The following is a 27,228-nucleotide window of genomic DNA, read 5'->3' as shown; positions in this document are numbered from 1 at the left end:
CTCTCCTAATGACAAATGCAAACCCAAACGATGTTCATAGTCTTGAGAATGTTTTCCAAGAGACCAAAGGACTCGGGCCTTGGCAGCCCTCTGCCCGGCGGAAGGAGACAAAGTTTCCTCATCAGGTCCCGGACAGCTGGCTTGGAGCCACCTCTGGCTCCTCCAGTTTTCTGAATCCCAAAGTTATCTGAATCCCGTTAAATTTAAGATCAGAGAAGGGTTATCTCCCCCCAAATCTTGAGTGCCCCTCACCCATCTGTATCTTCACTAAGCAGGGACAACTGCGGCCTTTGGAGTCTAAAGTCCCCCGAGCCCCTCCCCCTCGTTGGTCCCTCAGGGTCTCCACTGCGCATTAATCGGGATCGCCGCTAGAAACTGTAACCCGGCAGGAAAACAATATTCACAAGGAAGCAGACAAAAATAAGTTACCTTCCAGAAAGCCCCTTGCGAGGGTCTTTCGGGTGCGCGCCTCTGCGCCTCTCCGGGGCTAGGGACCGACCCCCTCTAACCCCCCGCCCCGATCAAGCGTTCTAGAGGCTTTGGGGGCGCGTTAGGGTTTGACGGGGAAGCCCGAGCGGGGTGGGGGCGTGTGTCGGATGTATTCAGGTCCGAAGCCTATAGGTGCCGAGTCAGACCTGAAAGTGGGCAAGTTGGGTTGAATCTGGCTCTCTCAGGAGATTTTCAATCAGCCCACCTCCCCCAAACAAAACAATAGCCTCGGAATATTTTTTGAATAACGCAGCCGAATTCGCTATCAGCTTCATCCAAAACGGCAAACAAGCCTGCTTCCCTCGCCAAATCGGAAGCGGAGCTGAATTCAGGAAAAGGAGAAGGAGAAGGCCTTCCCTCGCGCTCTCCGCCTCCGCGGGGGTCCCACGCGACCCTCCAAGCCCGGGACCTCGGCGGCGGGGGCCTGGTCGCGTCCCAGCGCGCCGCGCTCCTCCCCTCCCAAACGCGCGCCCTCTCGCCGCCGGCGCCGCTAGGGTTAAAAGTTACCTCTCGGTTTCTTCTGCCTGCAGCCCCCCCCCCGGGGGCCGGATGATGTAACCCCCCTCCCCGCGCCCTCCCCGCCCCCCTCCACCATGTGACACTTTAATTAATAATAGCGCCGTCAGCACAACAAACGCACAACACAAGGAGAAACTTGGTGTCCAGGGGAGGCCCCCGGCGGCTGGAGCGCGGCGGAGGCAGGCGCAGAGGCCGGAGGGAGCGGAGGCGAGGGGCGGCCCGAGCGCGGGGAGGGAGCGAGGCGAGCGGTCATGTGCCCGTGCCCCCTGCACCGCGGCCGCGGCCCCCCGGCCGTGTGCGCCTGCAGCGCGGGCCGCCTGGGTCTGCGCTCGTCCGCCGCACAGCTCACGGCCGCTCGGCTCAAGGCGCTCGGCGACGAGCTGCACCAGCGCACCATGTGGCGGCGCCGCGCGCGGAGCCGGAGGGCGCCGGCGCCCGGCGCGCTCCCCACCTACTGGCCCTGGCTGTGCGCGGCCGCGCAGGTGGCGGCGCTGGCGGCCTGGCTGCTCGGCAGGCGGAACTTGTAGGAACGCGGGGCTTCTTGGTGGGGCCGGAGCCGAGACCCAGCCGGAGAGAGCAACAGGTACGCGCGCGAGCGCCAGGGCGCGGTGGCTGGGGACTGGTCACGCCGGGCAGGCTGGGAGCGCCGGAGCGACCGACAAGTATGCTTTCTTCCCTTCCCATCTCTTTCTTCCCCTGCTCCCTCCTCTCGCCAGCCTCCTCCCCTCCGGTTGCCATCTCTCCTTCCAAGTGTCAGGTCCGCTGTTCCTGTCCTCTTCTTGGGGCATCTTACCACTCTCTCCAGTGGGATGGCTTTGGGCGGGGGGGGGGTACTTTAGCCTCCTCAATCCCCACCAGCGCCTCGAGTAAACACAGTTTACAAGCAGTGCAAGTAAAAAGTGTGTTTGCAGTGAGGACGTAGTTACACGGCCACGCCGAAGAATTTTAATCTATCTCGGGTTCAAGGCAAGTCCCCCGCCCTCTTCCAAGCCGGCTGCCGTCCTAAGTCGCCAGTCTCCGAACCCTCTTCTCCCTAAGTGGCACTTCCCTCGTTTCTGTTCCCCGTTCTCCCGGAGCGCCTCCAGGTTTCCGGTGGAGCTGTCTTTCCCCCTACGGCCCCGCGCACTTCGCAGTTTTCCTCCGCTTTGCCAACTTCTTCGCTCTTTCGGCAACGAGGTGTCCCGTTTAAGGAGCTTGGCCTCCTCTTCACCCGGTTAGAGCTGAGATGGTGAAGAAGGTGCCCCCAAAGTGGGCTGGGATCGGAGGCTGTTAGGGAAACCCCAAGGGGAAGTCTTCATGAAAGAGCATTTATTGAGCTCCTTCTGGGTGCTAGGCCGTAAATGCTTAGGGAGGGAATGTTTGAAAGCTTGCGGTATGCCAGGCACGGCGTGCTGGTGGGCGTGGGGAGTGAGTATTGAGCGCCCACAGCGTTTGGTACCAGTGGGAGAAAGGTACTGAGCATTTTCTGTGCACTAGGCCCTTGGGGTTGGAGAATTATTGAGCACCAGCTGTGCGCCTAGGGGAGCAAACGTGTTAAGGGATTGTCTTCTCAGATCTGGAACAGAGCAGAGCTGCAGAGAATGGGGAAGGGGAGAAAATCAGCCTGAGCCCACCACAGGTGGATCTAGGGCTGGAAGGTGAAGGTCGAAGGTGCGAAAGCCAGCGGCCCCGGGATGCCACGACCCACAGATGCCGAGCGCTCGGCCTCGGCCGAGCCCTGCAGTGCGCCGACACCCTGAGAAGCTGGCGCGGCGCCCACGGGGAGAGGCGGCAGCCGGAGCGTGGGGGGTGGCAGCGCCCGGGGAGCTGCGGGGGTGCGCAGGGTGTGAGCCGGGAGCGCGGGCGACAGATGTCGCGTGGGCCGGCGCAGCCCGGGCGCTGGCGAAGAGAGGTGCGTGCTTCGGGGCGCTCTCTGCCCGGCTCCCGGAGGTCCCATCCGCTACTCCCCCTCCGGGGAGAGGGGCTGTCCTCGGCCGGAAGGGGCCGGGCTGGGGCTGCTCAATCCCAGGGGCAGCAACAACATTTTGGACGGGGCGGAGGGAAGGGTGGGCAGAAAAAGGGAGTCGAGCGAGGGACGCGAAGCCCAAAACCTGGAATTTAGGGAAAGGGGGAAAGAAAGTGGAAGGAGAGGGAAAGAAAAAGCGGGCGGCGAGACCAGGAAAGGAAGATGGGGGAGCTGGAGAATAAGAGAAACTGCTTGGAGAACAAGTTGCAAAAGACAGTGGGAATGTGAATTAGAAGCAGGATGCACGCGAGAGGAACCCAGTAGGAGGGCCAGGACTCGGCTTCCTGCGGTCTTGGGATCCAGGCGAGGCTGGGAGAGCGCTCTCTTCCCAGGACCGGGCGGTGCGGGATGCTGGGCGCCCGCCCCGGGGTGGGGGCGCACAGACCGGGCGTGCGTCAGGGCTGGGGGGGGGGGGTGCTCCGGGGCGGCGGGGAGGAGGCTGCCGGCCGGGAGGGGGCGGGAGACCTCGGCTAGGGCTCGCGAGGAGGACCGAGGGCGCCCCTCCGCGCGCGGGGCGGCTGGAGGAGCGGGGAGATGGGGGAACCCACGCGGCAGGGGAGGGGTCCCGCAGCAGTTTCGCTGGTGTGGGTTCGGCGTAGGGTTTATGACCCCCTCCTCACTTGCCTCTGCCCCAGAGCTCCTGGCTGCTTCTCAACTCCAGGCCACCCCTGGGTTCTGCTTCCTCCTGCCGAGTCCCGCCTGGCGTCCCCTGCAGCCATACCCTCCAGAGTTCTCCTTCCTCGGGTGCCCTAACCCCGGAACGCCCGGCTCGACTTTTCTGCAGCGCCGCGCCTCGCTCCCACGGGGACACCGGTGGAATTGTGCACCACCCGATTCCTGCGCTCCTGTCCGGGGCTTCGCCGGCCTTGGGCTCCTAGCCTCCGTGCCTATCCCAGAAACTATCCCGGTGCCTGCAGCTCTGGCCTTGCGTGTGCGTTTGACTTAATTGGGGGAAACCCATCTTTTCCCCGCCTCTCCGGTAAGTTAGGGAGAAAGGAAAGAAAATCCACTGGAGAGAGACAGTTTGTTCCGTGTGTGGTCCTCTCCACTTTTGCTACCCTAGAGGAGAAGTGGGAATGCTTGTAGGATACCTTAAGTATTTCGGGGAGGCCTGAGTCAGCCCTATAGGGCAGGCAGTTCTCTTAGGCGGCAAGGGTGAACTTGTTTTCAGACTCCCCTGTGAGCCAGCAATGCTTCTCTCAGAAGTCATCATTAAATAAACACACACACACACACACACACACACACACACACACACACACACACACGAGACTCAGTTTTCCCCATATTTAAAATGGGGACAATAATAGTACTTCATGACAAAGTTGTCATGAAGGGTGAAATGAATTCTTCTTGTTGTCAAGAGGGTGAAATGAATTCACATCCAGAGAGTTCTAGAACAGTGCCAGACGCATAAGAAGTAGATATAAATGTGAGCTATTATCCGTATGATTGTGCATTTTATAGCTTCCTTCCCCAAAGCAGACAACATTCTGCCATTGTTAGGGGGCAATTCCCCACCATCCCTACATGCCCTCTTGTGGAATCAGGGCAAGCCTGGCCAGGGTAGTACAGTGGTAAAGAGCATGGGTTTAGGAATCAGATGGGACTGGATTTAAGTTCCAACCCAGTAACTTGCAGGAAGTGTGACTGTGGGTAAGAACCATAACCTTTCTGAGCCTAAACTGGAGCTGTACCTCTTCTAGGATTGTCGGAAGGCTGATAGGAGAGCATCCATTTAAAGTGCCCAGTGCAGTGCCTGGCACTTAGCTCACTCATCAGAGGCTGTTGCCTAATGGGTAATGCCATTCTTATTATTTCAAAGGGGAAACTGAGACAGAGAGGGTTCACTTGAGTCCCAGAGGACTGGTGGCAACATCAGAAATGGGAATGGAGTTTCTGTCTTTGAGCACACAGACCCCCCCCCAGATGATTTGGGGGTGCAGGGGAGGAGAAGACACGGGACAGCAAGCAGAGGGGGCGATGAGCTGTGAATTCCTGCACTAGAGAGATTCCCTTTCTGCAAGAGCCTTAGGGGAGGCTCCTTGGAGGCTGAGAAGGCCAAGAGGAAGATGGGTGTGGTTTAAGCAATTGCTGCGCAGCAAAGATGCAGGAGGGGGGAAAGAGGGAACCAGAGAGCGGGAGCCAGGGAACCGGAGAGAGGAAGAGAGGGAACCCAGGATGCTTTCTGGTGAGCACTGGCTGGCTGGGTTGGGGAGGGAGGGAGAACTGTGCCTTGGGAGAGGCAGGGAGGGAGAGAGAACACAGCCAGGGAATCTGGCTGGGAAAAGGGGCCACTGGTGGGCAGAATCTTGCCTTGGGGCTAAGAAGGAGAGGAAGAGAACTCCGCAGGCCCAGGAAGCCACATGGTCAGCAACAAGGAAGACAGCGGGCCAGCAGCAACCTGCTTTAATGAATTAATGCCGGCCTGGCCTGCCAGCCAGACATGCTAACTGGTTCTTAGCAGGTACTTTGGGGACTAAGTGGTTAAACCTGGAGGCGCATCCCTCCAGCCTCCCACCCAGCCTACTGCACCCCTGCCAGGATTACTTCCAGAGCCTGAAAGCTTCAACGGGGGGGGGGGGGGGGCAATCCAAAAGGAAGGAGACAGCTGTTGGGGAGGTACCCCCCGGGAAGGGGCCAGATGTGCAGGACCTTGGCAGGCTGCCCACCACATGGTCCCTGTCTGGAGTCACCCACTTGCCTAGTGAGAGGCCAGGGCACAAGTGACTGAGCTATCAATGTAAAAACAGCTGCACCCAGGGATAATTAAATACACCCCCAGATGTGGGCTGGGTGGATTTGGCAACCTCTGGCTTTTGACAGGCGGCTTTTCAGACCTATCCTGGGGGGATGGGAGGGGGGAGTGGGGGCTTCCGTTTCCCCTCTGGTCATCACCAGTGTTATGTGTGATAGGATTTCATGGGAACAACGGGACGCCCCGCTGCACGTGACTTGTCACATAGTAGGTACGCAGTAACTATGTAATGAATAAATGCATTAGTCAGCAACTACACAAGACAGGTATTCCCAAATTCAGTTTCTTTCACTTATTCAGCTATTCATTATTGAGTACCCACTGGATGAAGGGCACTGTGGTCACAGGAAGGACCATGACATAGAAGGCCCTGCCCTTGTGGACATTTTAGTGGGAAAAGACTGATGATAAGTTAATACAGATCGTTCTGGTTACTGTTGCTCTAGAACTAGTTACTCCAAAGCTTATCTGATTATGCTTATACGTTCTGTGGGTTAGGGATTCGGATATGGCATAGCAAGGGTGACCTGTCTCTGCTCCAGGCTGGGTGGGGGCCAGACTCATGGCGGGCATGGGGAGGAGGTAGTGGGGGATCTTCATTTCACCTCTGTGGCCTAGGCTTTTCCCCAGCATGGCAGCCTCATGGTGGTTAGACTCTGACCTGGTGACTCAGAGCCCCAAGAGCAATTTTGCTTTTCTGACCTGGCTTCAAAAGTCAGTTAGGTTAGAAGTAAGTCACAAGCCGGCACATATTCAAGGGGAGTGGAATTAGACACCGCCCCCCCCCCCCCGGGGCAGTGGCAAGGTTCTAGAACAGCACGTGGGACAGGAGGTAACGTGGCCATTTTGGGATCACACCATCTAACACAGAGATAATTTCAGAAAGTGCCAAGGACTCAGAAGGTATTACAGGAAGGTAATGTAACAGAGAAACCAGGGGACTCCTCACCTGTAGTGGTTAGGGATGGTTGCTTTCAGGAGGAGCCAGGGAGCTGGTGACTTGAATGACGAGAAGGAGCAGGCCACGTGAAGAAGGCCTGCAAGGAAGGTGTTCTGGGTGAGACGATAGCAAGTCCAGCGGCCTGGGAGGTGAGACTTCGCTCGGTGTGTCTGAGGAGGAAAGAAACCTGAGCAGTGTGGCTAAAGCCACATGAACTTGGGAAGGAAGAAGTCTGAGACGTAGGGAGTGGCTAGATGAGGCCGTGGCAGGGAGGCCGAGTTTGGTTCCAAGTTCAATCGGAAGAAGGGGGTGAGAAAACCAAGCTCAGAGAGGCTTTCCTCAGTAATGAGATTCACAAGCGCAGATAGTGCATGAGCAGGTGCTTTGCAAGGGGAAGGGGAGAATTAGATGTGACACAGTAAAGAGGACTCTGTTCCATTGCCATGCACTTGCATGATGCGTTGAGCACTGGCTACGAGCCAGGTGCTGGGAGGCAGGAATATAGGGATGAACAAGTCCCAGGTCCTGGCTCAGAGGCTCCTAGACTTTGGGAGCCGGAGAGCCTGGCTCTTACTCTCACCCCAGCCTCTCAGTGGAAATAAATGAGTTCACCTCCTGCCAGGGTCTGCCAGATCCTGATTCCTATACCAGTTCACAGATGCCCAGCCCTCAGTACCCTCAGAATGTTGTGGATACTGGCTGGATTTCATCATGTAAGAAATGTCACCATTCGACTCAGCCTGATCTCCGTCTCTTAGCCTGCCCGGCTATTGGGTGCGGGATCTCTGTTTTAACCCATGTCAGTGAGATGCATCCTTTTATTCCTGCTGGATGCCCAGGGAAGGAGAAATCTCCTTTACCCTCCCGTGGAGAGAAAATTGGCTGTCCCCACAAAGTGTTGCCATCATTGGACCTTTGCTCCGAAGACCACAGACTCGGGCAAGAAGGAATTAAATTGCTTTGGGAAACTTTATGTAACACCCCCCTTTTTAAAATAGCTTTTTCTTGGTTGCAAAAAATATTACAGGTTCTTTATTAAACATTTGGAAAGTGCTGAATAAACGACAATCTCTGTCGATTGTTTTTATCTTACTACTCACTGTTAACATTTTGATAGGCTTCTTTCCATTTTCAAAAATGCACCCATGGGGACTTTAACAAATGGAATCACTTGCTCTAGATATTTATTCTCTGTAACCTGACTTCTCCATTATAGCAAAGACATTTCTCCACGCCTCGTAATATTTCCTACGACACACTTATTCTATCGTAGAGCGTATCTACGACACACTCGCTATTTCATTATTTGACTGTTCCTCCATTTACCTTCCCAATCCACTACTGTTGGACATTTAGATTGTTTCCATCACGATGATGAGCTTCCTTGCGTATAACTCTTTGGGCACATCATGGATAATTTTCTGGTTTTTTTTTTTAAATCTTTTATTTATTTATTGGGGGGCACGAGTGGGGGGGGTAGATGGAGAAGCAGGCTTCCCGCTGAGCAGGGAGCTGGATACGGGGCTCGATCCCAGTACCCTGGGATCATGACCTGAGCTGAAGGCAGACATTTAACCCAGGTGCCCCCCATGGATGATTTTCTGAAAAGTGCCTCCAAGTGGAACTTTGCTATCAAAGGATAAACATTCTTTCATTGTAACGGTTGTCTAAAGGGTATAAAATCTTGTAAAGGTTCAGAAGGGCTTTCTAGACAAACATTGCCATTCATTCCCATGTCTCAGTCATGTCACTGGCTTCTTGAGTTGGCTGTTATCATCCTCAGCTAAATCTGTGGAATGTTCTTTGTGGAACACACCTCTCACTATTGCTGCAGGGTCTGAGAATGCAGAGGACTCCTTGCATGCCCATCCCAATGTTGAGGAAGAGCTCCAGGTCAGGGCAATGTTACTAAGCGTTTGGAGAAGCTTCCCTGCCTGCCTGGCTCTGCCTATCACCATGGCACAGTCAGGTACCATGTACATCTGATCTTCTTCAGTCTAGCACATGGCATATAATAAATCCTGAAGGACGCTAACATACCGATGATGGGGAAACTTAGCTTTTGGTGGGGGGAGGTCTTCAGAGAGTGGGAATGTGTCACGAGCAATGGGATGGATTTAAGAAGAGGTACCACTTTCAAAGACGGCCCAGATTTAAAATGTTTTAGGTGGCACACCATGGCGCCTAAGTCTTGACTCTGAAAATTTAACCACCGGTAGCTGTTTATTGTAGTCACCCAGATTTATGCGGAGGCAGGACAGCTTGGTGGAAAGCGACGTGAACTCTGGAGCAGGCTGCTTTTTGGGTCAGGTCCAGATCTGCCATCTACCAACTGTCCCTTTACCTTCTGGGCAGTATGGGGCACTTTACTGAGAGTCAGAAAATGGTTGAAAATGAGATTAACTGGGAGTGCGGGGTATGTGATAATCCTACTTGGGATAAAATTCAGTCTGTGGGCCTGTAATCGTAATATGGTGGGAACTCCTAGGGGACTTTTTTTTAAAGTCTTTTGTTTAGAGCAGTGCTGAGTTTTGCGTCCCCCACTCTGTGGCTCACCAGCAGCCTGCTTAGGCCCCTGTGCCAGGTCTGGGAGGATGTCTAGAATTGGACTTCCCAACCTGGGCAACACCGGCCTCCAGGTCCCGAGAGGGTGCCAGTCTTGTACACTTTGCCCATCACTGTATCCCAGCCCGGGCACGGTGGCTAGTGCAGAGAGGGCATCCGGTAACTCTCGAATGAATGAATGAATGAACGAGTGAGTGAGTGAGTGAATAGATAAATGAATGAATTTGGGGGAGACCTCAAGGAATTTGGGAACCCCCAAAATTACACATAAAATTGGTTGATTTCATACTCCTAAGTTTCTCCCTACTTGAGAGAGAAACCAAAGCTGTGATCCAATCCTCAAGAGATCTATGACCCAAAAGGTCACCATTCTAGAAATATAGCCAGAGCTCGACAGGACTTTAGAGACCACCTAATCCAACTCCCTCACTTTCCAGACAGGGAAACTGAGGCACAGAGATAGCTGCTGAGGGTTTAGATGAGGTGGCCTTCAATGCCATCTGACTCTGTCTAAGGGTGCCCCAGTGTCTGGGCAAGGGTTCCAACCTGGGGGTCTCCCGGCTGAACCTGGCCTGCAGTTGGGTTTTGTTCGACTCCCATGGCTTTTCCCCCCAGCACTGAAAAATCAGGCACTTTCTTGTAGAAGCTTGTATTTCCAGTTTTTCTTGAACAAATGGAAAGATCTGACGAGATGGAGTCTGTATCCCCGTGTGGTAGCAAAGGCTTGGATGAGGATCAGAAGGCCCTTTAGATGGGACACAGACTCTCCGCTTACCCCGACCTCTTCTGGGCACACTTCACTGGGTCCATGCATACATTTAAATTTGCAACCCCTGCTTTAGGGGACCACTTTGTCAGACATCCCTTTATGCATACACACACCCACACACATACACTATTTTAAATAAGTGAGATCATCTGTTCATGTTGTTCTGTAATCTGCTTTTTCTCCACTAAAAATAGATTGCTGATCTCTTCCCATGTCAACAAAGAAAGGTTTCATCATCCTTTTTAATGGCTGCATGGTGTTCCATTGTTGGATGAACCGTGATTCACTTATTTGGTCACCTCTCCAGGGACATTTATGCTGTTTCTCATTTGCTGATAGTATGAACGAGGTGTATTCTGGTTTTGACAACTTCGCAAAGAAAAAAAAAGAAGTTCCTAGCAGTGAAGTTATTGGGTCAAAGAATGCGCATGTTATAACATGGAGTACACCCGCCAAGACTACTTTAGAAAGGGTCTGCCCATTTGATTTGGTGTCAGTTCTCTGCTGCCTTGCTCTCTCCCAACCCTCAGCTCTACCCTTCTGGAAGTCCAGTTAGTGTGCATGCGAGGTCGACCTGCTATAATTTCATAGTGGTCAGAAGCTCTCAGTTCTCTGTTCTCTCCTCACAGACTTTCCATCATCAATAACCACTCCCTGAGGCACTGATGACCACTCACTGAGGCACTGATAACTATTCACTAATAGCTGGGTACTGGGTACAGGGGGCCACCATCCCTTCTAGTAGCTGCCAAATGGCCTTTTCTTCTCTCACATGCCTCAGATCTTTTTCTCTTCTTTTCTTTTTTAAAGATTTATTTATTGGGGCTTCTGGGTGGCTCAGTCAGTTAAGTGTCTGCCTTCAACTCAGGTCATGATCTCAGGGTCCTGGGATCTCGCCCCACATTAGGCTCCCTGCTCAGCAGGGAGTCTGCTTCTCCCTCTCCCTCTGTCCCTCCCCCCTGCTCATGCTCTTGCTCACTCTCTCTCTCTCAAATGAATGAATTAAAAAAAATCTTTAAGAAGATTTATTTATTTGAGAGAGAGAGCGAGCGAGAGCATGGGCAACACGGGGCTCAATCCCATGACCCTGAGCTCAGGACCTGAGCTGAGACCAGCCGTCGGATGCCCCAAGAACTGACCCACCCAGGTGCCCCAGCCTTCTGCTTTTTTGATCCCCTTACTCACCTTCTTAGCACCCACCTTCCTAGGTGGGCAGCATGAACTATAAGAATGGAGATTGAAGACACAGACCAGAGCAGTGTTCCCTCTGGGAGGATTCTGCATGGAGACCTTCGTCCCCATGATTCTTAGGTGCTAGGACCGACTGCTGGTCCCATCTGAACTCCACGGTCAAAATCACCCTGAAACCAAAGATGGAGAGTGGGGAAGTTGCCACCACTATTCACTTGCTCACATATCCACTGTCACCCAGCAGGCTAAAACGAGCACCTACCCTATGCAGGGCATTGTGATGGGCTCTGGGGGCATAAGGAAGAGGGCGAGAGACACGGTGTCTGTAAATGGGAGGCTTAGAGCTGGAGTGAAGGGGGCTTTCCTTTTATTTCTATATCCTTCTCTGCTGTTTGAATTTGTAACTGAACACTTGCACAAATAGCAAGAGCAAAAAAGGTATTTTTAAAAATTAAATATTGAGACCTTTTAGGGGACCCAAGAGTCCTCATCTCAGACACAGGAAGAAGCGAGTGAGCCTCTGGCTTGATCTGCTGCTGCAGTGGGGCTTGCCATTCACAGCTTCCTACCTTTGCGCCCACAACAGGGTGATAGCACGGTGGCCCAGGGAGGCAGGACCCTGAGGTTCCACGTTCTCCCCTCTGCCCGCCTGCCCCTGCCACACTGTGGGTGCAAAGTGGAAATAGGGACATTTTTCTTAAAAGGCAAAGTTTCACGAATCTCTTCAGCTGTGAGCTTTGGTTGTGAGTCAGCATTTGAGAGAGTTTTTTTTATGAGCCAAGTTTGAGGAAAAACATCCCAGGGGCAGGACAGTGGCTCAGAGGGGGTGGTGGATTTTGTTTTTTAAAAAATACAGCTGACCCTTGAACAACATGGGTTTGAGCTGCATGGGTCCACCTATATGCAGATTTAAAAAGAAAGAAATACAGTACAGTACTGTCAATATATTTTCTCTTCCGTGCAATTTTCTTAATTACATTATCTTTCCTCTAGCTTACTTTGTTGTAAGAATACAGTACATAATACATATAACATACAAAATATGTGTTAATTTGACTGTTTATGCTATGAGCAAGGCTTCCCATCAACAGTAGGCTACTCATAGTTAAGTTTTGGGAGAGTCAAAATTTATACGGGGGGATTTTCGGTTGCGTGTGGCATCAGCGCTTCTAACCTCTACGTTGTGCAAGAGTTAACTGTAGTTGTATTTATTTGTTTGTTTGTTTGTTTATTTTAATTTTTTTTTGAGAGAGAGACAGCACAAGCAAGCAGGGGGTGAGCAGAGGGAGAGGGAGAATCTTAAGCAGGCTCCACACTCAGCACGGAGCCCAACACAGGGCTCCATCTCACGACCCTGAGATCACGACCTGAGCTGAAATCAAGAGTCAGAGGCTTAACCGAACGAGCCACCCAGGCGCCCCTGTGCTCTTACCCATTACACTATTTTGCACATCTGTACACCTCTTTATATGGATATATAGATAAAATCTGTATGTGTGTATAGACACACAGACACACACATACACATATTCATTAAAGGAGAAAAGATCGGGGATCATGCTATTTGGCCATCTGCTCTTTTCAGTTAAGAATCATAGCACACTTAGGGGCGCCTGGGTGGCTCAGTCGGTTAAACGTCCGACTCTTGGTTTTGGCTCAGGTCACGAGCTCGGGGTTGTGGGATCGAACCCTTCATCAGGCTCTCTGCTCAGCGTGGAGTCTGCTTCAGATTCTCTCTCCCTCCCTCGCTCTTTCGCTCTCTTCTTCAAATAAATAGATAGGTAAATAAATAAAATCTTTAAAAAAAAAAAGAATCAGGGCACCTGGGTGGCTCAGTTGGTTGGGCGACTGTCTTCGGCTCAGGTCATGATCCTGGAGTCCCGGGATCAAGTCCCGCATCGGGGTCCCTGCTCGGTGGGAAGCCTGCTTCTCCCTCTGACCCTCCCCCCTCTCATGTGCTCTCTCTCTCTCTCTCTCTCTCTCAATTAAATAAATAAAATCTTTAAAAAAAATCATAGCACACTTAGATCTACCTCTTTCTAATACACAGGTAGCTTAATTTGTTAATCCAGTCTCCTACTGATGGACATACAGGATGTTTCCAAACTGCTGCTATGACAACTAAAGCTGGAGGGAACACACTTGAGCATATTTAGGTGACTACTATGGGCAAGCTCGCTAGCCTCCTGTGTCCCGTTTAAGATCCCTAGAAGCGTATGCGCAAGCACCCTCTCCGACTGTGGGCTGTGGTCACATGGCCTCCACTGGCCGCACAGAGGCGTGCTTCTGATGTCCATCTGTCACTAGGGACACCACCCTGCAACCAAGACATAAACAGGCAAGGGCACTTGTCCATGTAGCTGCGCTGGGAAGCCCTTAGAAAGACTCGTTATGTGCTTAATGATTTGCAGGTAGGAAAAGTGAAAATCCTTTGCTGGTCCTGCCTAGTTTTGCAAGAACATGCCATTCCTCCCACGGATGGAGCTGATCCGTGCCATTAAAATAGAGTTCTCTTACCTCTCCTGATATCATCATCATCTTCCCTTCATCACCAACAATCAACTGACGTATCTACGCAGCCTCACTCCGCATAAGTTTGGGAGGCATCACGGTCCCGATTAAGCTGTATGGGTCACTGCCCTTGTGCTTTGCACTGGCCCTTTCCCCACTTGAATGATCCTTGCTTCTTCCAGTTACGGAAAAAAATATGAATGCATCTCTTAAAGGCCCGGTTCGAATCTTGGTTCTTCTCTGAAGCTTTCCTAGTGAGCGCGGCCACATCTCGACTTCTGGCCTGTCCGTACCCCTGTGGTTAATGGTCTTCCGCAGTTCTGGCCTCTGGCACGTCATGTCTCCCCGAGGGAGGCTGGAGGCACATTGAGGGCAGGCACTGGGGCCTTATCAATAGCACACAGAACAATGCTGGGCACAAAGTCAACATGCTCAGTAGCACGTAGATGTGGCTTCTTTCTCTCTCTCTCCATCCTTCCTTTTTTGTGCTTGCTGACAGCAGCATAATCATCTCGGGCTAGTGCTGCAGGGTTCCACTGACTTTTTGAACATCAGTGTGACTAGGAGCCAACAAGGTGAGTTTTTTAGGGGTTACAAAAGCTGATTTTTGTAAATGAAATGGAGTGTGTTTATCAGCTGAGTTGGTGGAGGACTGATTCAGTATCCCGTGAAAACACAGGGCGGCAACACAATTATGCAGAAGTCGTGCTCTGCTCTGCTCTCACAGGACAGAAGGGGAATGGGGGCTTAGGTGCTGACAGAGATCTTTTGCCTCTGCCGAGCAGGTGAGAGCAAAAGGCCCGAGGTCACTGATACAGATCCTGGCGAGTGTCAGCTAATGTAGATTGTGGGGTCCATGAGATTAGTACTCACTCCATTCGTGCATCATATGTATTGATTCAGGGGTGCAAGTAAGAGGCAGAGAGGACCCCCAAGCTGAGTAATCAGAAAAGAATTTAGCGAAGGCTCGGTGACAGAATGTGGACAGGGTTTAGGAAACCAAGGAGGAATAACACAGTACCACTGGGCTGGCCACAGAGGAGGGCCAGTCCACCCCGGCCGGAAGGGTTAAGGTGACTAGGGAGGAACCCGAGCCTGGAGGGGGGCCCGGAGGGCAACCAGAGAGTCGAGCCCAGCAGGCGCTGTGGCCAGTCTGTGGCCTGGCAGGACGTGAGCCGGGGGAATACGGACCCTGGTCTCGTACCCCATCAGCACCTTCCGTTGACTGGACCCAACAGGAAAACCTCCTGGCTCAGTTCATCCTGCACCATATCCCAGATTCTTTCCAACTCAGAAAGCGATCTCTCTCCCACTTTGTGCCCTACACCGCTTGATTCGTGCGGCTCACATGGCACATCACCCACCAGGTGGTGGTAGTCCTCTGCAAACTTCCAGCCGCTGCTGAGTCTCCAGCCTCATCCCTGGCCGGCCCCACCGCCCAGGCTTCGCTGGAGCCTCGTCCAGCTCCTTGGCCTGGTTGGCGTATTGCATTTCTCTGTTCTTTCCCTTGTCCCGCCTCCTTCCTTCCTCCCTGCCACTCCCCCATCCCCTTCCTCTGCTCCCTCTTCCTCCTCCTTCTGACACGATTCACCTGCCAGAAAACCCATCCTTTCGAAGTGCACAACTCAGTGTTTTCTTACTGTATTTCCAGAGTTGTGCCAGCCATCCCCACAGTTGATTTTAGAGCGTTTTCATTTACCCCACAGAAGCCCTGTGCCCATGAGCGGTGACTCCCTAACTCCTCCGCGCCCCCAGCCGTGGACAACCACTGATCCACTTCTGTCTCTCAAGACTTGTCTCTTGTGGGCATGTCACCTACGTGGAGTCAAACACTATGTGATCTTTTGTGTCTGGCTTCTTTTATTTAGCAAAATGACTTCAGGGCTCATCCCGATTTTAGTGTGTCAGCCTCCTTTTCCTGGCTGAGTAATACTTTTATATGGCAATAACCCGTTTTATTGATCAGTCGATGACATTGGGGTCGTTTCGGATGTTTGGCTATTATGGATAATGCTGCTCTGAACACTGACGCACAGGTTTTTGTATGAATATATGGGTTTTTTTTTTTAAGATTTTATTTATTTATTTGAGAGAGAGCGAGAGAGAGCACAAGCGGTGGGGGGAGGGGGAGAGGGAGAGCTGACGTGGCACTTGATCCCAGGACCCTGAGATCATGACCTGGGCTGAAGGCAGATGTTTAACTGACTGAACCACCCAGGCGCCCCTGAATATATGTTTTTTAAATAATGTTTTGAAAGATTTTATTTATTTATTTGAGAGAGAGAGCATGAACAGGGGGAGGGGCAAAGGGAGAAGCAGACTCCCCGCTGAGCAAGGATTTCCCCCATGTGGGGCTTCATCCCAGGACTCCAGGATCATGACCTGAGCCGAAGGCAGAAGATCAACCAACTGAGCCACCCAGGCGCCCTGAATATGTTTTTTTTACATAATGTTTTTGAAAGATTTTATTTATTTGAGAGAGAGACAGAGAGAGAGCACTAGTGGGAAGAAGGGCAGCGGGAGAGGGAGAAGCAGGCTCCCCGCGGAGCAGGGAGCCCGATGTGGGGCTCGATCCCAGGACCCCGAGATCATGACCTGAGCTGAAGGCAGACGCCCAGCTGACCCGACTCAGTCCGCCACCCCTGTTTGAATATGTGTTTTCCGATTCTTGGGTGTATGTGCCGGTTTTTCTGCCCTTCCTGGAATGCCTCATCTTATCCTGGCTCATTCCCCAGCATCCCTCAGTCCTCCGCGGGAGTCTGCCTCTTTCTCTCAAGAGCTCTGATGCCCCCTTTCCCTCATGGGCTCCCGTGGTTCATGTTTATCCAGACTGCTCTTCACATGACAATGTCATTGACACCAAGTTCTCATCTCTTTCTGTTGGCTTCTGAGCCCCTTAAAGGGCAAGAGCTATGTCATTGGATTTGTAACACCTATAGCATGGTTCTTGTTATGTTCGGCAGTGAACGAATGAATGAATGAACGAGAGCAGAGACTGTCTTACAAGCCTGCCTTGGATATGGATCTGTGAAATGAATAGATGAAGGTCCTGTTCCTGATTTGGAGGAGCAAAGAGGCAGGGTGGTTCTACATTCTCTTTTTTAATCACAGAAGATGCTTACGTCTGAAAACAGAAATGGGGGTGTGTGAGTACCAGTGTTTGTTTAGGGAAGGCTGCTGTGTGGACAGGGCTTTGGCTGGGGTGGGGGTGGGGGTGGGCACTAAATCTAGCTTCTGGGGACCCTTTCCTCCAAACCGGAGCTCTGTATCTAGCAGCTCTCTCCCATCCCCCTCCACCTCCCGAACACGTTCGACATTCGGGGCTGGCTGTGCACAGGCTCAAGGCACTGACGTCATCCCCAGCAGCTGTCTGCACGTGCCTACTGACCGAAATACCAATCTTTATTTCTGCAGGTTGGTGAAAACCCTGTGTCCTTGGAGAAAGCTGGTTCCTGTTTTCCTGAGGGGGAGCCCAGAGCTTGAAAGGCCACAGTTGGCACTTCGAGAAGGAAGTGGAGAGGAGCCTGGAGCAACAGTAGCAACGCGGAAAAGGGACTGGGGAAGCCCTTTGCATATCCAGCTGCAGAAACAGACGCCCCAATGCTATTTACATACAGCTCTATATATAAAAAAAGAAAATATGAATATTACTACTCAGTGCATGTCTTGTCGAGGACACAGTCCCCTCCCTTTTCTGCACCTTCCCATGTGAACTTTGATACTTCCGTGTCTGGGGCACCGGAAGAGAGATGCCTACTGTGTACCTAGAAAATCTGCAAAGACTGGTGGGAATTAGCCCCAGAGTCGACCAACCACCTGGGGAGGGATGCTGGCGGAGTAAGCGGTGAAACTGCAAAAGGCAAAATAGAAGGGAAAAAAAAGCGAGGAGAAAGAGGGGCCAGCTCTGTAGGGGCAGTCTGGGATTTCTCCATTTCTAAGAGTCTTGATAAGTCCTAGTCTCTCTGTACCTGTGTAGGTAGATAGCCAGTCCCACTGTCACATCAAGACAAATGGGATTTTTTTTTTTCCTACCAGTCTGGTGTCTCTGGTGCTTCACTTAAATTTTGCTGGTGCTGTGTTCTTGCCGGTGCTGCCATGGCGTTCTGTTGCCAGACTGCAAGGCCAGGGGACAAGAGAGATTTCTATTTTGCTGTTTCAAATTCCTTTTTAAAGGGACAAGTTGCAAAAGTGCCACTTGAGAGTCTCTGCTCTTTCTCTATGGGGATGAAAAATCCAGAGGTGTTTCGGAGCAAACCTTGGGGTCTGGGAGGGGGGAAGGGAAGGGGGAGGGAATTGAGTGCTTGCTGGTTACTGAGGTGGAAAGCTGACCTCATATGTGACTTGTCCTCTACCCCCCCCCCCCCCCCCCCCGCGAAAGTATCCTGGGAGTTCAGCGCACCGCCTCCCTCACTCCCCAAGGGGATTTCAGGGCTTAGGTTTTATGGATTAAAGAGCCAAGAAATGGCTACATTCTGGTCAAGGGTGATTTATAAGCAAGAGGCACTGGGGGAGGGAGCAGGTCATTTAAATGAAATGCACCAGCATCTCACTGACTGACAGAGGGTCTGATCCCCCCCCCCCCTCAGGATGAGCTACTATTTTCAGAAGTTTCTAGAAGGGCTAAAAAAAAGATGTGTGCTGGACTGAGACTTGGCTGCAAAGACTCTTCAGGGAGCAATGATTATTTTTTGCTTTTATTTTTTAAAAAATGCAAAAAAAAAAAACAACCCTCCCCAGGTATTATTCCTCTGTGCTGGGTCTCACAGTGCCGTGTGCAAAGCTGAGATGGTGGGGCGCCAGGCTATTGGGTCAGACTGTCATTCTGCAAGGCTGGATCTGCAGGTTACCACCCAGTCCCTATGGACAGGGGGTCCACTGGGCTGATTAGCAGACACCCTTGCCGTTCTAAGAAGCTAGCAGAGGGATCAGCCGTTGTTGAAGTTGACATGGGGCTGAATTATTCCCCACAGGCTTTGTTGAAAATTACCAGGTCCTTTAGAATGCAGGACCTTTTAGTGCTGTTGCAAGCTGGGAGCTTTCTTTTATCCATGCCTTATGTTTTCCTAAATAGACCTTTAAAGACAAATGTAACCCAAAGCTGCTGAAGGTGAGGGCAGTCCCCCACCCCCACCCCCAGACAGCTTGTTGATGGAGAACTTGCTTCCTTTCATTCCGGGGGCCCTCCCTACAGTTATGTTTGCAGGGGATGGGTGTGTAGGCAGGGTCTGCAGAGGGCAGCAGGTGATATCCCCACCAAGCCGCAAACTTAGAGAAGGCAAATTAATTCGAATGATAACGAAACACAGTCCCTGCCTCTGTATCGTCACTTTCTGAGCCAGACACTAGGGTCTTTCCAGCTCAGCCCATTTTCTGGGGAGGGGGTTTTCATTACTATAATGGTATGTGATCACAGCTCTCTGGTGCCTCAAGGCTGCACCTTCAACACTGCAGTGGGACCCGGCTGACCATCTAGACACAGGGAAGAGGAGGGAGGTCAGAGAATCCCTTTCTCAGCCCCGACTTGCCTACTAGCTTCTGACATTTCCACGGGAGGATCCAAACTCCAAATGCCGGGGTTGGCGTTTGGGGCAGTTTTGATTTCAATGAAGCCACACCGCTGAGAACTGGGCACCCTTGACCTCCTGATGGAGCTTTACAGCCAAGTCCCTTGTATATATTCTCTTGTATTAATAGAAACCGTGTATTTATCTAATCCCGGCTTTTTCTTGCACATCATTAATTTGAGTGCACTTCTCGACTGCCCCGATTTTTGACAAGGGGTTGTTTTTAATGCTTGTTTTTATATGAGATTTGACTTCTTGATGGACATTTGTATTAGGAAATTGAAGCATGATATATATGTATATATTGTCTCCACTGTCTCTGAGGCTGCATTACTTGGATTGCATGAGATAGTGGGGTGGTGTGGTGGTTTTTTTTTTTTTTTAATATTTCCACAGTGTGCAAAGTGCTGGCACCATCCCTCCCTCTCTCCCCCGCTTTTCTCCGGCTGCCAAGGAGTCATTGATTTTGATTAGCTTCACTGCAGAGCGTCTGTGAAGAGAGGGAGAGGGAGGGAGGCTTTGAAATAAATTTTAAAAAAGACCTCATATCGGGTTTCAGCAGATAGCAGCAGAGTGTGTGTGTGTGTGTGTGTGTGTGTGTGTGTGTGTGCGCGCGCGCCCCCGCGCGCGCCCGCGCGCGTGCGCACATGTGCATGTCCGTGCAAAGCAGAGGGAGGCCTCTGAGATCATTGTTTAGGTAGCTTGCTGCATAATGAGGCAATGAGCAAACAGAAGGGCCTCCTTCCTGATGGTGCTGGTTGCTCTCAAAGGGTGGGGGTCCAGGAGCCACAGGGATTGGAGCCTCCTGGGATTTCAGCATTCCCATTCCAAATTAGACCCATTCCCTTCTGGAAGCTTCTCTCCCCATCCCCCATAAGCAAGTAAGATCTCTTTACCCCATTTGAAATTTGGGGTTCCATTTCACAATCTTTCTGGCACAGATGTAGCTGGAGTAACAGGTTTCTGGGGCGGGGTGGGGGAGGCCCCTTTCCCTCTCTGGCTGCTGTCCATGGTCCTGGGCCATGAGCATCTCCTAGAACCCAGTTCCCATTTTGTTTTCCTCTCTTTCTTTGGGCTACTGGAGACTTCTTTTCGACACTTGTTCCAGTGGTCTCATTTAAGAAATTCTTTTCTATTTTGATGAAAAAAAATGGTGATTTAAACAATATTGTCACAGAACAATGTGATTTTGGTTTCACAATTTATGTAGCTGATCTCGTACTATTATCATGTTTTTGAGAGTGACAAAATATCACTTCCCCTAGTTGGGAAATTGGGGGAGTCCACCTCTGATCCTGCACAAGTATCTTTTGGGGACACTGGTTTGCCCACTGTGGACTTTTTGAGTGTCCACCTGGTATCAGAAGCTGCAGTGATCAGAACGCAGGTATTTTTCTTCTATGTTGATACCAATTTCTTTTCTGAATCTTTCCTTAAGTCAGCCTGAGCCAATCAGAGAGTCAGAAGCTGCTTGGCGGCTGAGGGGGGACAGGCTAGACACCCTGGCCTAGTCCCATAGTGATGGAGGATGTTGATGTCAAAAGTGTCATTTTAAAGCTTAAACCAAAAGTTTTTAAAAAATATTAATTTATTCATTCAATACCTATTTATTGAGCACCTACAATGTGCCAGGTTGTAGAATCCCATCTGGGAAGAAACTTACATATGGAGCATGGAGGGGCAGCCCTGCTTGGAACCAGATGATGCTAATTGTCCCTTTCTGGTCTGGTTCACGGTCTTTAACAGATTTGTCAGGTCATCCTTGTGACCCCAAGCCTTGATGGCAGATTGTTCTCTAGTATTTATATTTACTGAGCACCACACTGTCATGAAGGCGATTCAAAAGCCTGTGATCTCAACTCTCTCCCAGCACGAAAAGACTGGTTCTTGCTGCTTCACATGGTAATGAAAGCCACCATCTACAGCGGGCTCACCAGCCCTGTGCTGAGTGTTTTACACGTTTCCCCTCCATTATTCCTCATACCCATTCTGGAATACAGTAGGTATTATTCCCATTTTACAGTTGGGGAAGCTGAGACTCAGAAGTTTTGCAACTTAGCCTAAGGCTACACACACAGAGTGAAGTGGCTGAGGCAAGATTTGAACTCAGGTCTGTGTGACCCACCCCCAAACTCGTGAGCTAACTGCCCTGCCACACTGGATTCCCTCCTGAGCTGCTCCAGGGCATTGCTAGTTCAAGGGCAAGCGCAGCCTGGGGCCCAGCAGGGAGCAAGGGAGCCTGACTTACATCCACTGTAAGGAGTGTTGCATTTGGGGACACTCCAGGACAGGCTGAATGGTTTAGTTGGGGATCCTATGTATTTGTTCCCTGCCGTTTGTGTCCTTAATTTCCATAAGGTCCCTGGGAGAAGCATCTACTTTGTAAACAGGGCCTGTTCAACTTACTTCCTAGGACATGGGAAGCTTTTCTTACCTCTTAACCTGCTCCCCCCCCCCACCTGAACCCTTAAGTCTTTTGCACTATAAGTGCCCAGGAGCCTATGTGTGTATGTGGCAGGGATGGTTGTGGGGGTGTTTGGAACCTCAGTGAGGCCTCTGGCTCAGCCAGAGAGGCAATAAGCTTGGGAACATTGCGTTCTGGGTTCTAACCTTGCTGGTTTGTTCTGCTCTTTTGTAAGAGGAATTTCATACCTTGGAGACGCTTTGTACATATTTGTAATGACTTTATTAAAAAACTCTTTGTGTGCTTCCAGCCAAAGGCCTTTGTGTTTTCATTTCCTTTTGAAAGGTTGGTCCCCAAAGATCATGGGAGGATCTGGCTGTGCACCCCAACCTTCCCTGGGACAGAAGGCCACACACTCAACTCCCTTCTCTGTCTTATTTCTGAGAACTCCCCAAGGGGAGGATTGGCCTGAATAGTACCCTTGGGTTGGCCAAGAGGTTGAGGGAACTTGCCTGACAGTTCAAGATCAGTACACAGAACCATCACTTATGCATGGTGCCATGCAGATAAGCCAATGGCCGTGCAGACCTAGGTCTCCAACCATGGGTACATGGGTCTCTCTTTCACCTACATTCACCTGGTCTAAGATGCTCTGAGCGATCAAGTAAGTTGGAGTCTTCCTAAGAATGGTGGGCTGAGGACAGGTTGTTTTTCTAGATAATAGATGCTTTCTTTTGCCTTGGGGACCCACCCCTTCCCCACTCTCAGTCCATGTGACTTAGAGGCATTGACCCTATCCTAACCCAGCTCTGTCCCCACTGCCAGGGTTCAACACCTGATGCAGGCCTGACCAGCAGGGCTTCAAGTCCCAAAGGCTAAAGGGACTGGTTTGGGGCCAAACTAACAAGTCTACCTCAGGACTCGTGCTGGAGCTTTGGGGAAGCAGAAGCTCTTTGCTGGGGTTGGTAAGCTGGTAGAACATGAGTATAGAGCTTTTGGAGGACCTCTTACTGCCACATGGGATGTGACCGCCTGGAAATGAAACTGTCTCAGAGGAAAACAGAATTGAGGGGTGGAAAGACAGGATTCTAATATCACCAGAGCCCCTGGATCCAGCTATACTCGAGGCCCACATTGTTACATGAGCCAAATAAAGTCTTTCTCTTACTTAAGCCACGTTGAGTTGGTTTTCAAATAATTGCAACCAAAAAGTTCTGTCCAACAGTGTTTCTGTGACTGGTTTCATAACAATGTCCCGAGAAGCATGAGTTGTCACCTAATGCTATTAATTGACATTTTAAAATACCCATCATAATCTGGCACCCAGGCAAACCCGTCTTGAATCACTGGCATGTACATTCTGGGTCTGTCGTCTGGTTAACCACTGTGGTGGGCCCTGCGGGTCGCCTGCCCAGATCCCTTCTGAGCCTTTCTACCAGTTCTGCATCCCCATCCCGCTCCTTCGTGTGCTTTGTGGCACCTGGCACCATCAGAGACTCGGGGCCTCCTCAACCAGCAACCCATATTCCAAGGATTCATAGTGTGTGAGTAAAAAAAACCCCAGGGTGGGACAAACTCTGAAATGCAGCTGATGTTCTAGAGCTCAGAGGGGCCATGCAGAGCCGGGACTTCTCTGAAAGTCACCCTCTGGTTTGGTTTCTTCTCGGAGCACTTCCTTAATAAAGCATGTGCAACTCAGTGGATCAGCTTGGGGGGGAAACCAAGAGCAGACAACCACCCACTGCATGAAGTGCTTCTCAGCTTTTCTCCTCCAACAGTCCCACCCGGCTTCAAGAGGCAAACAGACTCAAGACCATGAACCCAAGTTTCATCGACAGATGATATTTATTGGCAGAAGGGAACTTAAGGGAACATTAAAAACGCCGAAGACAGCTCTGTTCAGCCCAGAGCAAAACTACTAAGAGATTCCAGGACTCACTTTACATGTCCTCTTTCCAACCCAAAGTCTTAGGCGCTTGGTGCCTCCAGGCATCTCTCACATTCTCCTCTTATGAAGGTAATGAGCCTGTTCCATCCAGGTCCAAAGCTTGCCTTTTTATTCTCACATTTATTATGCCCAAGATCTTTTACACTAAGAGGGCCATTTCGAAGAGTTTCAGGAACTTGAGACAGTGAATCATAAAATAAGAGCAGGATACTCCAACACAATATGCGATCCAATCCTGCTTATAACAAAGGAGTTGCAGAGCCAGGATGGGCAATGGAGAATGTTCTTCTTTCCCAGTGACAACCCTTGGCTGCTTTTACCCTCGTGGTGGGGAACCTATGCAGCCTAATGTTTGGGAGACTCTCCACTGGCCGCTGTTTCTCCTTGGGGCAGAAGTTCCTCCCATCCAAAAGAAAACCTCCAGATGGAACTTTCCCCCAGAGGGCAGGGAATGAATAAGTAAAATCCTGAATGAAATCATCCCACCTGCCCCCAAGTATCCCCCACTTGTGACACTGTTTATAACGCCAGAGGCATGGCTCATTATTTGAAGATTGTTAGAGATGTGTGGGTTTCTTTTCTCTCTTTTTTTGGTGGCATGAGTAAAACTGGCAAAACCACAGGTGCCTTCCCCACTACTCTACATTGTTAGTGTCCCTGGCTCCAGCAGATAATACACAAGGTTTCATCATCCTGGAGATGGCTGTGGGGAGGTGAAGTGACTTCCCAAAGTCATGCAGAGTTTGGAATCAGAATTCCGCTCTGTCACAAGCTAGCATGTTAATAAATCTTCTCCAGCTCCGATTTCTTGTGTCTCTTTGATGGCATCTGCAGGCAGGGTGATCTTTCTGATAAAAACCAGCCAAAGAAGCTCCTGTTGCTTCCCTTTGGTTCTTCCTCAAGGCAGGGGGACCAGAACAGCCGCATCCACCCGGCCCCATTTCCCTCCGCTTCCCCTTCCGACTTGATTATCCAGGCAAGTGGGATTGTAACATCGTAGCCATTGCCATAGTAACAGAGCTTGAAAGATGCCACGCTGCCCTGGAAGAGATGTCTTGCTGGGTACCAGGAAAGAGCCAGGGATGTCAGGCAAAGGAAAAGGCCCTGGCTTGATAGCACATGGGGGCAAACGTCCTGAAACTGCTAGGGATGGGGTGGGCTTGTTATTACTGGCCGAGAGCAAGGTGGCAGCCAGTCTCCCACCATTTCTGCTGGGGCTTTGTTGTTAATCTGCTCACGAGCCACAAGACTGATTTCTGTGTAAAGCCACTGGCACCAGCCCATTGTGCAGGGGTTGACAGTGAGTGAACAGAGTGGGGAGAGGGTTAGGGGCAGGCAAGATTCCAGAAGCTTCTAAGTGATCACCTGTCCCATCTTGTCCCACATTCAAAGCAGGGAGGGTCTCACAGGTGGAGAAGCTGTTCTGTTATAGAGATCAGCAGCTCTGCTATAGAGATTACAGACACCCTGACTGCTACTGCATTCTATGCCACCACCCTGGCTTGTGGAAAAACCCGTAATGTGGATCGTTCATTTTGCTCTCAGGGCCACCAGGGGAGAAGGTGATGGCCACAGGCACTGTAGACAAGCTGAGACCCAAGTGAGGGACAGGAGAAGAGCAGAAGGAGGAGGACAGAAATGAAGACAGGTGTGGTGACCCAGTGATATCGGCATCGGGACCAAAGCTGGCCATTCCTGATACCCAAATGCGATTGAGCATCCCAGCCAGAGCCCAGCAAAATTGCAATTTTAAAGACCAACTCTTTCCACGAATCGAGCCACAGCTCGATTTCCAGAGCCAGCGCTCCCTGTTGGCATCCTCAGTGGGGCCCAAACCAAATGTGCTATGCACCTGGGCCACGGATGGGCATCAGAATCACCTCTCGTGCGCCTAAAAAGCCATGTCTGCTGGGCCCCACGCCCGCAGTGTCTGAGCAGCGGGTGAGCATGGTGGTTGAGAGGGTGGGCTCTGAAGCCAGACAGAGGGTCCACCCCTGCTAGCTGGGTGACCCTGGGGAAGTTACCACATGGAGCTCCGTGCCTCAGTTTCCTCCTCTGTAAAACAGAGGAAACAACAGGACCTCCACCCCAGGGCTGTTGAGAGGATTACAAGAGGTCATCCAAGCAGGATGCTTAGCTGGCACGATGGGCTTGGTACACTCAATTATTGCAAGGACAAGGTGGGGCCCGGCACTTGTATTTGGGAAATGCTCCACAGTGATTCTAATCTGCAGACCTGCACCGCCTGGGGAGAGGCAGTGATGTCCAGGCCCTTTCTGGGGCGCAGCGTCAGGTCACCAAGAGTTAAAATAACACCAGGCAGGACCTGTCTATCACCGGTCCCTTCCCTTGGAGGGGGCAGGAGACCCACGCGGGAGGAGGCCAGATCTGAGTCAGGAGGCTTGTAGGGGAAGAACGGCCGCACCAGGGACGCACACACTGTGCCACAGAACGGAAGAGGAAGGTGAAGGTCGGGAGGACAGGGGCCTGGCTTAGGGAAGGAGGTGGAGAAAGGCAGGAGGCACGATCGTAAATGATTGAGGCCTGTGTTCCAGGAAGTCCGCAGAGCCGGACCCAATCACGTGGGCCATCCATCGGCTCCCACAGTGTGCCTGGGAGCTGGGATTCCTCGTCCCTCAGCCCTAATACACCTGGAAGTGTGCCGAAGTGGCCCCGTCCTTCCAGCAGCGCAGGGTATCCACGGCAACTGAGCGGCAGAGCGGGCAGGTGCGCTCCCGGTCCAGCCAGAGGCAGAGGCACTCTTCGCAGAACACGTGCTGTGGGGACAGCAAGCAGGACGATTGGGGACACTGCAGCGAATGTCTCCTATGTGCCGGCCTCAGTCCCAGGAGCTGGGGACACAACAGTGAACAAAACAGACGGCCCCTGCCCTCGTGGAGCTTTCACTCTACTTGGGGAGATGACTGGCCCCATGAATCTCCAAAATGTAGAGTACATCAGTGATAAGTGCTGAGAAGAAAAGCCTGGGGGAAGGGGCTGGGGAGTGCTTGGGAGGGCTGCTGTGTTCAGCAAGGGGTACCAGAAGGACTTTCACTGAAATACTGACATTTGGGTGAAGACTGAGCCTTGAGGATCTCTGGGAAAGACTGCTACAGGCAGAGGGAATGGCTTGTGCAAAGGTCCTGAGGCAGGAGTATGTCTGCTGTGCAGCTGAGCCTGGGGCTGGAGGGTGGGAGGTGGGGGATGAGGTCAGAGAAGCTATGGAGGGATACAGATTGCATAGGGCTCTGTGAGCAACAGGAGGCCTTTGGCTTTTATTCAGAAAGAAGTGGGGAGCCTTGGTAGGGCTTTGAGCAGAGGAGTGACCTGAAGAGGATTTGCATTTTAAAAAGATGCCTTTAGTTGATGGGTTGAGCTCTGTTGAGAACAGAGCTCAGGAGTTAAGAGAAAGGCAGGGAGACTGGAAATATCAATGAGTTCTACTACTTTCTGGCCATATCACTTGGACAAGTGACTCAGCCTCCCAATGCCTCAGTTTCCTCATCTGTAAAATGGGAGACGGTCAGGAGGAAGTGGAGGGAATCCCCCCTTTTTCTAAGTAAGC

General features: G+C 51.5%; 2 protein-coding genes across 2 annotated transcripts in view; one reads left to right on the top strand and one right to left on the bottom strand.

Moving 5' to 3' along the window:
* The first annotated feature begins 1,145 nt into the window (after positions 1–1,145).
* HRK (harakiri, BCL2 interacting protein) lies at positions 1,146–22,015 on the top strand. Its single transcript, XM_027576900.2, has 2 exons — positions 1,146–1,591; positions 17,162–22,015. Exon 1 carries the CDS (start codon positions 1,260–1,262, stop codon positions 1,533–1,535), a length of 276 nt encoding a protein of 91 aa, XP_027432701.1. The 5' UTR covers positions 1,146–1,259; the 3' UTR covers positions 1,536–1,591; positions 17,162–22,015.
* Positions 22,016–23,550: 1,535 nt separating this feature from the next.
* Positions 23,551–27,228, bottom strand: part of RNFT2 (ring finger protein, transmembrane 2) — a 69,108-nt gene continuing 65,430 nt past the window's right edge. The window contains exon 11 of the mRNA XM_027575136.1: positions 23,551–26,440. Within this exon, the coding sequence (XP_027430937.1) occupies positions 26,306–26,440 (135 nt within the window). The 3' untranslated portion in view covers positions 23,551–26,305. The remainder of the gene's footprint in view (positions 26,441–27,228) is intronic.

Source organism: Zalophus californianus, chromosome 14 (genome assembly GCF_009762305.2).
Source record: "Zalophus californianus isolate mZalCal1 chromosome 14, mZalCal1.pri.v2, whole genome shotgun sequence".
NCBI lineage: Eukaryota > Metazoa > Chordata > Mammalia > Carnivora > Otariidae > Zalophus > Zalophus californianus.
This window is presented reverse-complemented; position numbering and strand designations above follow the sequence as displayed.

Excerpts from the sequence above, each read along its gene's own strand:
- HRK (XM_027576900.2), top strand. The coding sequence starts at position 1,260 with ATGTGCCCGTGCCCCCTGCACCGCGGCCGCGGCCCCCCGGCCGTGTGC.